This window comes from Watersipora subatra, chromosome 2 (genome assembly GCF_963576615.1).
Source record: "Watersipora subatra chromosome 2, tzWatSuba1.1, whole genome shotgun sequence".
Taxonomy (NCBI): domain Eukaryota; kingdom Metazoa; phylum Bryozoa; class Gymnolaemata; order Cheilostomatida; family Watersiporidae; genus Watersipora; species Watersipora subatra.
The window spans coordinates 45964104-45975001 of record NC_088709.1 but is presented as its reverse complement, the minus strand read 5'-3'; the positions used below and the strand labels follow the sequence as shown (position 1 = coordinate 45975001).

The window sequence follows — 10898 nt, the reverse complement described above, 5'->3', positions numbered from 1 at the left end:
GCGAGTAAGGCGCAGGGAAGAGCATATTCTATGGCTCAGCTCCCTGCACGCTATCACTTCCAAGTCTTAGCTTAGCTCAGCGCACATGTTTTCACAAGCATCAATTTACTGGCAGTTTCTACCTACCGCGTGTCTGGCGTTAACTGTTTTTGTCTATGCGGTGACCAGACGCAAAGCCAGGTGAGTTACTAGCTAAATAACATTATCCTAAAATAATTTAAAATATTGCAATTTACAATAATAACTTACATTAAAATAAGAAGTTTACCAAGTTTCTATAGAGTGCTAGTGTGGGGACACCGGTGCCAGTGACAGAGCGTGACGCTGGGCCGACAGGAGGATCATGTTTCCATAGGGCCTTAGAGTAGAGCTATGGTTGTGAGAATCCTTATGTCTCCGTTGTATCTTTAAGAGGTCAAGGACCAAACTCACTTTGACTATGGAAGATTTTCTAAGTATTTTACTCAAGTTAAACCCGTCATTGTACTCAGTTAAAAAACCTGTCAATTTTGGAGTTGGTTCACACGGTGTCTTCTGCCATTTTCAGTTTCAAGTGAAAACAGATAAGTTAAAGCGTTTCAACAACAAATATTTTTGCATATGAAGTAACAGGTAAGCAAGACCTATGCACGCGCACAAGTGCGATGCTATTGGTCACTACTTCCATTTCCATGGCTCAGAGATGAAGCGTCGCGCAGGTGTTCCGCTTTCAAACAGCGACACTGAATCGCGACAGAATGAGAGCGATACAACCATTTCCATAAAGGAAAGGCATTGCAGAGCCGTACGGCAATGTGTGTATTTAAGATATCCCTGTATGGAAACTCAAAAAAATTATCACACTGCTATACCACAGCATGTCTAGCCGATTCAAACAACAGATTTTTCACCTAAATTCTTAATTTTTTTCAATCGTTTGCAAAATCTCGTACTAAATTCGACCTACTGTCTGATCATTTGAACAGTGGCAGCGTCTACAAAACATCTCTGGCCGTATTTTTAGTTAGGCACTGTTTAATAACAGTAGCCGTAGCAGCAGATGCAAGTTGTAGAAGATACCTGCTGACCTACTAGCGTGTCTAATAAGTTAAACGGTAAACCTTTATGGTCTATGCCTCTATGCCTACTCTATTGGAGATATATGCCTCTATGCCTACTCTATTGGAGATATATGCCCTTCCCTGTGCTGTCATAGCTTAGTATTGACTTCAACTCGTTGCGCAGGTGATACAAATGATATAAATTTGCTCATTAAATTTGTTGATACTCAGATGATCGAGCCTTTGCCAATGTTCGCTTAGTCGTTCTCTCTTGGTTACTTGTAGCCTAGATAACTCTATTATTTTATGCGATGTGCTTTAGGTTCAAAAGAGTTGATATGGTTGAAACTGTTCTTGATTCTATACTGTCTCTTAAAACATTATATAAATATGAGAGTTTAGAAGTTGAATTTGTCTGGTTCTCTAGACAGGAAGAGATTGACTCTCAATCACGGTATGTACCTCATTGTGTTCTCCTAATTATTGTCGGCTTTGGTTCCCTTACCCAAATATTTCAGCAGCAGTTGCTTCCAGCGATTAATGATGGCTTTCCAGTCTTCTAGCAATCAATAAGCACGCACCCTCTATACATCCACCTACTGGTTATGGTTCTAGGGCTACATCATCATGGGCTAGTCATCTAAATAATTTTGATCTAATAATAATTTTACTGGTTTGAGGTCAAAACAAGCAGTTTACGGAATTATACCCCAAACTTTTCTAACTTTCTGAGTTTATTTATATCGGCAATTTACTGGCTGCTCTTATGTTCATGGAATACACCTCTATGGCACACAAACAGGAAGTTATTGGCTACAGGGCTATTTACAGTTTTAGCCAATAAGCACAACTTGTGAAATGAAATTGTTCGAGAGTCTTGAAAAGGAATTGCATGCAGTACACAATTAATGTCTTCTGACAATTCCTAAAGAAATACACTGAAACAAACTCATAACATAAGCCTAACATAAATGCCATGACCATAACATGTATGTTATGGCCATGATTACATTTGTTTTAGCCATACATAGTGTGAGCGCATTATAGATGACAAGAACGTAGCTTGTATCACACAGAATGTGTGTCACGGCCATAGTGTACATGGCAGACAAATTATTTACATGACAGGAACATAACATATAAATATGATAGTATATTTATAGATATAATATTTAAGTAGTCAGGCCTACTGCTAACAGCACTATACACTCTGAAAAGTGAAGAGTGTTATAAATAACTAGAGCGCTGGAATAGGTTAACTGTACATATCTTTTTTCGACTGAATTCTTTTTTTAAAGTCACTACAGGTCTGTTTTGTCCTTCCGTACTTTACCACCGAAAGAGTGCAGAAGCACGAAACACACACACATATATATATATATATATATATATATAATTATATATATATATATATATATATATATATATATATATATATATATATATATATATATATATGGGTATATTTATGTTTATTTATATATATACATTGTATATGTATATATAGGTTGATGTATATATTTATATATATACGTATACTAAGTGAATGCCCGGGTAATAAAAGTCTTTGCACAAAAAATTTGTTTTATTTAACATATAACAACATTCTAACTTTCAAACTTCATAGCATGAGACAAGTGTTTTCTCATGCAGAATTTTATATTTCTAATTTTAGAAGAAAATTTTATTTCCAATTTTTAATAGCTATAGCTGGACATACTGAACTACACACAGACAAACTTTGAGATTTATATATATAAATATATACAAGGATTCATAACATATAAGTATTTTAGTATATATAGATATAATATTCATCATCATACAGTGTATAAGTATTTCAGTGTTTAGCTTTGAAATATTTTTTATTATATTTATTGTACATTAATAGCATATTAACATTAATAGCATATTAACATGTATACATATTTATTTTTGTATGTATAGATGTATATGTATATATAAACACACACATATATATATTACTGTGCAATAAATATACTAAAAATACTTATATCAAAATCATTATTGTTATTACTATTATTAATATAATTATTCTTTATTGAGCACTAAAATCGTTATTCTATTGATGTCAGGTCATGTTCAATCACTCAGTGACCAACATTATTTACTACGTTGATCGATGCACTACCCAATGAGACTATCATCAATGTACCATCGCCTAATAGAAACTTGGTGATTGTAGGTAGACGTAAAAGTTGCCGTATAAGTAAACGTAGGGAGTATAGCAGCAGTGAATACACTGATCGTAGTCTAGCTGAAGAATGTCAAATAGGAAAAACTAGAGAAAACGATGAAGGCTGTCCTACAAAAATCATAATGACCTACAAAGGATAACCACTGTTAAGCTTTTCTCTATTAGCCAATGAGAAATCGCTTTACATCCCACTACAGAACGGATGAAGGAATGTTGTTTCATTATTATTTCAATGCATCACCCCCAACGAAATCTTCTAACTGGGAATTACTTGAAAGTACATGAAGTATTTGGATGTACATGTATATTGTAGATGGAGGGCCTTAATCAGACGACGAAGAGAATCTCTGATCAAGCTAATCAAAGCTATTATATATGCAACCTTTTTACTATTATTCACCGTATTTATATTACTGTGAGTATATCCGCGAACATATCATACTTGATTTGTCTTTGAGAACTGTTATTTCTTTTTAATCGGTGCCCATGGTTTCAAATACTCAAACTGATTATTTGGAAAAGTTGAAGTGTTTTTAGAGTACTTTGCCAATTGGCTCAAATGTCTTATAGCAGTATACTGCCTGTGTAACAAGTAACATAAGTTGATTTCTATACTAAATGTCTTATAGCGGTATACTGCCTGTATAACAAGTAACATAAGCTGATTTCTATACTAAATGTCTTATAGCAGTATACTGCCTGTGTAGCAAGTAACATAAGCTGATTTCTATACTAAATGTCTTATAGCGGTATACTGCCTGTATAACAAGTAACATTAGCTGATTTCTATACTAAATGTCTTATAGCAGTATACTGCCTGTATAACAAGTATCATAAGCTGATTTCTATACTAGATGTCTTATAGCGGTATACTGCCTGTGTAACAAGTAACATAAGCTGATTTCTATACCAAATGTCTTATAGCAGTATACTGCCTGTGTAACAAGTAACATAGGCTGATTTCTCTACTAAATGTCTTATAGCAGTATTCTGCCTGTGTAACAAGTAACATAAGCTGCTTTCTATACTAAATGTCTTTTAACGGTATACTGCCTGTATAACAAGTAACATAAGCTGATTTCTATACTAAATGCCTTATAGCAGTATACTGCCTGTATAACAAGTATCATAAGCTGATTTCTATACTAGATGTCTTATAGCGGTATACTGCCTGTGTAACAAGTAACATAAGCTGATTTCTATACTAAATGTCTTATAGCAGTATACTGCCTGTATAACAAGTAACATAAGCTGATTTTTATACTAAATGTCTTATAGCAGTATACTGCTTGTGTAACAAGTAACATAAGCTGATTTCTATACTAAATGTCTTATAGCAGTATACTGCCTGTACAAAATCTACTGTACGCCCTACTTGTACTTTATAATATTTGGTCTTTCAACTCTTTTGTCTGTTTTAGGACAGCTCGATTTATTATCAACGACTTCAGTTGCTCAATCATATTGTCAAGCTTTTCCAATTTCACTCATTCAAATGGAGGCATGCAACTAATTGCTGCAACACCGGGTTCAGGCAGCGATTACTGTCGAATTGCATTAGGAATTATGACAGGTAATTAATTACTCACTCACCGCATTATACTAATTTATCTACCTGTTATGGCACTATGACAGAGAAGCGCAAAAGTTTGATATAGCACTCTAACAGAAGAGTGCAAGTGCTTTTTATTGCACTATGACAGACAAATGCAAGTACTTGTTATGGCACTTTGTTTGACAGAGAACCCGAAGTACTTGTTATTGCTTTATGATGGAGTAGTACGAGTGCTTGTTATGTCCCTATGACAGAGTAGCACAAGTACTTGTAATAGCACTATGACAGAGTAGCACAAATACTTATCATCACGCTATGACAGAAGGACCCAAGTACTTGTTATTGCACTATGACAGAGAAATGCAAGTCTTGTTATAGCAATATGACAGAGTAGGACAAGTACTTGTCATCGCACTATGACAGAAGGGCACAAGTACTTGTTATGGCATTATACAAAGGAAGCGCTTGCATCTTCTCTTAGCATCTGTAGCACTTGATGCATTATCTTTACACTATAAAGTGTGTACATACTTTTTTTTCAATTAGGAAAATTCAGGTAGCACATTTTTAAGTTGCTGCTTTCTCGGTTGCCTGTTTCTGAATCTCAGAAAGTTCCGGAACTGCTCATAGCTCTGCGAGTAGCGAGTTAAAAGAAGTCAACAAAATAGTTAACTCTTTTCCTACTTTATTTTCTAAAGTGGGTATTGGAATTATCTTCTTAGCCGACATGAGAGGCATCATTCTTATACAATGAGAGGTCTCGTGTCATTCTTTGAGCGTCATGATAAATATTGACCAGGTAGCTCAGAATTACGGGAGAGTCAAGTGGCAAAAATGAGCTTAGTCTCTGCAATCTATAACAATGTCAACAAAAGCTGTTGGTTCAGCTGTGTTTTTGTTAGAACTCCTTTGCAATTCAACCCCCTCTCGCACAATAAGGGTGCAGTATTCCTATTCTTGGCATTTTTTTGGCTCGTTTACACGTTCTGCAAGCGATAACAGATGTGACCTTATAAATGCACAAAGGGTGTTTTTTTCTGCAGTACTTTTATAGTCTCACAATATTGTATTAAAGCATTTTATTGGAGAGTCGCCTTACCATGGCCACTTGTTTGTTAATATGCTTCTATCAACACATAGTCAAGCGGCAATATATTAAGGTTATATCATCACATTCAACTGTATATTAGTTTAAGTCAAGTGTCATCTGTTTTATGTTTAGAATACTTTCATGTTTAGTGACACAGAGTGATATTTAGAGTACTTCTATGTCTAGTAATATAAAGTTATGTGTAGAGTACTTCCATGTCTAGTGACCCAGAGTTATATAAAGAATACTTCGACATCAAGAGACACAAGTTCCTGTTTAGAGCTGTCACTTGATCTAGATTTATGTGTGGTATTCTTTTATGTCAAGTGGGACAAGTTTTAGTATAAAATATTTGTCTTCTGACCCAAGTTAATGTGTAGCGTACTTCTATGTCTAATGACACAGAGTTATATGTGGAGTACTTCTATGCCTAGTGACACAGAGTTATATGTGCAGTACTTCTATGTCTAATGACACAGAGTTATATGTGGAGTACTTCTATGTCTAGTGACACAGAGTTATATGTAGAGTACTTCTATGTCTAGTGACACAGAGTTATATGTTAGAGTACTTCTATGTCTAGTGACACATAGTTATATGTGGAGTACTTCTATGTCTAGTGACACAGAGTTATATGTTAGAGTACTTCTATGTCTATAGTGACACAGATTTATATGTAGAGTACTTCTATGTCTAATGACACAGAGTTATATGTGGAGTACTTCTATGTCTAGTGATACAGAGTTATATGTGGAGTACTTCTATGTCTAGTTACACAGAGTTATATGTGGAGTACTTCTATGTCTAGTGACACAGAGTTATATGTGGAGTACTTCTATGCCTAGTGACACAGAGTTATATGCGGAGTACTTCTATGTCTAGTGACACAGAGTTATATGTAGAGTATCTTAATAGTGGCCTTCACTAATTTGTGATTTTGCCAAGGTCAAGTTTTAATATAAAGGTGCAGCAATATTTCATGGTGCCATGTTGAACAACACTTTGGTAGATTAACCGTTACGACGGATAGCAAAGTAGAAATGTGCTCTATGAGACAGTTCAATTCTGTCTCAATCATGTAAAACTTTGTATTTCCTGTTCTCACAATCAAATAAACATAAGATTTTCAGCGATATTAGTCATCCTATTCATATCGGATAAGCTTGCTTGAAAAAGATTGCAAGTTCAAATATACATGTACATAATTTATTCTGAAAAGCCATGATATTGCACAGAGGTTCATAACATATAAAATAACCATTGCAGGCTTTGTCACTGGCTCCGTGTATGAAGTCATGAACCTGACTAGTTTTAACCAGCTTCCATACAGACCCTTCTACTACAAGTCTCACTATCCCTTCATCGCCTCTGTTAGCCGAGTAGACAACTTTATCAATATGAACCCCCACAGAGTTGTAGTCTTGGTGCGAAATCCATTTGATGCGGCCTTCTCAGAGTTTATCAGGTAAGCATAGAGTAAACATAGAGCAAACATAGAGTTAACATATATTTATTGTATCATCTTCTATTAATTTTTCTTAACTAGCTTTTAAAATTTAAATTAACCTGTATTGGCAGAAATGTTCTCTTTGAATACTATACCATACATTGTATGTATGTATGTATGTATGTATGTATGTATGTATGTATGTATAACTTTTAATTGGCATTGGTAATTGTGAAAAAATGATGTTTTTTGTTACCTGCTAAAATAAAGAAAAAAATGACAACAGAAAAATCAGGAATTATTCAATGAGTTGAACAAAGGCGTGTTAAAAAGTGATAAACTAATAGCATTGCAGAAGAGTCGGGATAGTGAATTGGAGGTTGCAGTAACAAAAAGTTCATAAACTGAAAATTTACCATAGTGGATATAGTACATCAGTGTCACGGAATAGAAGAGGATGTTGGTCATATGTGGTAAAGGGTAAATGCAAATATTCTGGGCAGATTATTGATTGATTGTATTTGTGAAAGCTTCAGTTATATTTGCTTTACGTAAGCAGACATAAACGCTTTCAAAATATATTATTAGCAGTTTTTCAGTTTCAGAAACATTTGATCTTGATTTGTTTCGATGATCTATCAATTGCAACCAGTTTTCATATGACGACGCCTGAGTGTTTATATGTATTCCCAGAGTGGCAGCTGCTCCTAACGAATAAGATAGCTGTTGCGAGAAAACACTGTGCATAGCTGTTGATTTTGATATTGAACCTCTAATCCTTGATGTAACCTACTTAATTTCACCTCAAGTTATCCGTGTTAGATTAAACTCGAGGCTGCTCACAGAGTTCTCTCCTCTATATACTAAATCTGAACTCTAGATCAAGAGGGAACAAAACTTCTAGTCCAAAACATACTTGACTCTAAGCTAATATCATCTGGTTTCATATATAAATTTACTATGACCCAGAAAGTTCTCCTTCTCAACATTGTTTACATACTAAATGAGAAGTCATCTGCTCTTTAGTCGGAAGATATACATTTATATTACTCCGATCAGTAATTTGTTGCCATCCAATAGCTTGTTCTCTTTGATATTTTTTTCAATTGGTTTCAAGTCTATCAATTGTATTGCAATTGCAGACAAAAGGTGAGCTTGGTTAACAAAGACATCGATAATAAGTACAATAACATGGACCAAGTTATCAGAGAGAAAGACTTTCTTGTCTACGGAAGCAAGATGGTGCTCCAACCAACTGAAGGTAGAGTGCTACTACATCTGCTAGTCTAAGGTTTAAATTTAGTCTAAAGATAGACAATAGATTTATGTCATGTAGATTCTAGGTTGGCTAACAAGCCTGGTAGATCAGAAAGAAATCTTGAAGGACATATCACTCATGTTCATAGAGAGAGAACCTAAATAAAAAACATTGGGCTATCAGTGAGCTAACGATAGACACGGCTGGGAATAGAGCCTAATGAAAGGTAGTCATGAGTGAGAAATAGGAGTGCCAGAAGTAGTAGTGGCTCAGAGGTAGTAGTGAGTAAGAGGTAGTAGTGACTCAAAGGTAGTAGTGAGTCAGAAGTAATGGTGAGTGAGAGGTAGTCGTGAGTGAGCGGTAGTAGTAAGAGGTAGTAGTGACTCAAAGGTAGTACTGAGTCAGAAGTAATGGTGAGTGATAGGTAGTCGTGAGTGAGAAGTAGTAGTAAAAGATAGTAGTGGGTGAGAGATAGTAGTGAAAGTTAGTTATGAATGAAACAATAGTGATTGGCAAGTAAATTAACGACATGTATAGTAGTTGGTAGTAAATGATGCTGTCTTTGTTATAAATAGAGCTAGAACTACACATGAAGACATACTTCATAATGTGGAAGAGTTTCCATGAATACTGGTTGAGAAACTACCACGGTTCCGTGAAAGTAATCCTATATCAAGACCTTGTAGATGATATTCTGAAGTTCAAAGAAATCACCAACTACTTTGGCTATTCCGTCGACTCAACAAGACAAAGGTAAATACAATAAGTACATATTCAAAAAGTTCAAACTTATATTGATGGACGAGATATCGCCTTGTAACATACCTATACCTATACCCGCTAACCAGGTGATAGAGTTAAAGTGCACAGTTAATATCATAAACTTTTGTTAAGGTTTTTGCTACAGTTGCTTAAAAAGGGAAGTAACCATCGTTTGACTGTACATCTATTTTAGACAGCAACGTTTGAGTTGCTTCCTTACTAACACCCAAAAGACAAAATACAGGAAAAGACCGAGCTCCATAATAATAGATGAAACAAAAAGGAGGTTGAGAGAGCATTTTGAAAGTGACACAGCGTCTGCAATAGCCTATGTACAGCTATTATACTCGAATAAGTACAATGAACCTTTACACATATCTTGATAAGCTGTCCGCCTTTATAAATCTTTTTTCTAACAACTGCATTTATTTTAAGTATTTATACTATTTTTGTAGTTTATGTGTGCAACACTAGTGCCATGCTTAATATATGTCAGGAGTCTACAAAAATTATTAATTATTGTTAGTTTAATAGTTTTAGGAGAATTGCGCTAGAAATTAGCAAGTATTAACGCTCTGACTCTGTGCAATATGTTGGTGTACCTCTGCTGCCAAGATGCTGTTCTACAATTCCCTTTTTGATTCAGTAGTTTCATTGTCAAACCAAAACTTTCAATTCAACTTTTACTATTTGTGCCTGGGTAGCGTAGGCGGATAAACTAGACTTTCATGATGCTTGTCTGAAAGCATATTTCAACATTTCAATGCATGTCCTGCATAAGCTGTTCATGATAACTTTTGTACTTCCTTACACGTGGTTTATGGAATAAATATGATCTTGCAATGTGATTAACAAGTAGGCTACTCATTGGCTGATAATGAAACTAATTAGCCACTCAGAATAGGTTTTACATCAAAAGTAATGCCAAGCATATTTACTTGTTTAGCACAAAGATTTATTATGTTTACTATAGCCACAAAATATCATAAACTAGATAGATGCCCAGCATTGCGCAGGTAATAAAAAAACATTACATTATCACATCGCATTTACTCTAGATTACCTGCAACTGTTTATAAGCTGCTTTTATTACCTTACAAGGCCGAGCATTCATCTAATGAGGCCAGTAAGTAAACGTTACGTTACGTGTGGGGCAACATCGTTTAACCGGTGTAATGTTAACTCTTATTAATCTTTGCCATTATTCTACACCATGTTCAGTTGAATGCTTTAGTCTAATGGATAAGCTCAATGCTTCCAGAACTGATGGTTCTTAGTTCAAATCTTTTGCAATGCAGGTTTTTCTTTACAAACTTAATCGCCTTCATTTCAACAAACACTGAGATTTATATATAATATATATAAATTATCTAAATAACTATAAAATATTAATCTTTAACTATCACTCATCTATATATATAGATGAGTGATAGGGAAAGAATAATAATGTTAAACCGTTACAGTTGCAATGTTCCTAATAGTTACAGTTGCAATGTTCCTAATAGTTACAGTTGCAATGTTCCTAATA

At 34.8% G+C, this 10898-nt stretch overlaps 1 protein-coding gene across 2 annotated transcripts; it reads left to right on the top strand.

Moving 5' to 3' along the window:
* Positions 1-10205, top strand: LOC137387707 (WSCD family member AGAP003962-like). Of its 2 annotated transcripts, XM_068074200.1 has the most exons (8): positions 1-180; positions 1468-1494; positions 3572-3673; positions 4680-4831; positions 7170-7368; positions 8493-8611; positions 9184-9361; positions 9564-10205. In XM_068074200.1, the coding sequence occupies exons 1-8, from the start codon at positions 86-88 to the stop codon at positions 9751-9753; spliced, it is 1062 nt and encodes a 353-aa protein (XP_067930301.1). In that variant the 5' UTR covers positions 1-85; the 3' UTR covers positions 9754-10205. The 2 variants fall into 2 exon arrangements, with proteins under 2 accessions (XP_067930301.1, XP_067930302.1); XM_068074201.1 differs by lacking the exon at positions 1468-1494.
* The last annotated feature ends 693 nt before the right edge of the window (positions 10206-10898 follow it).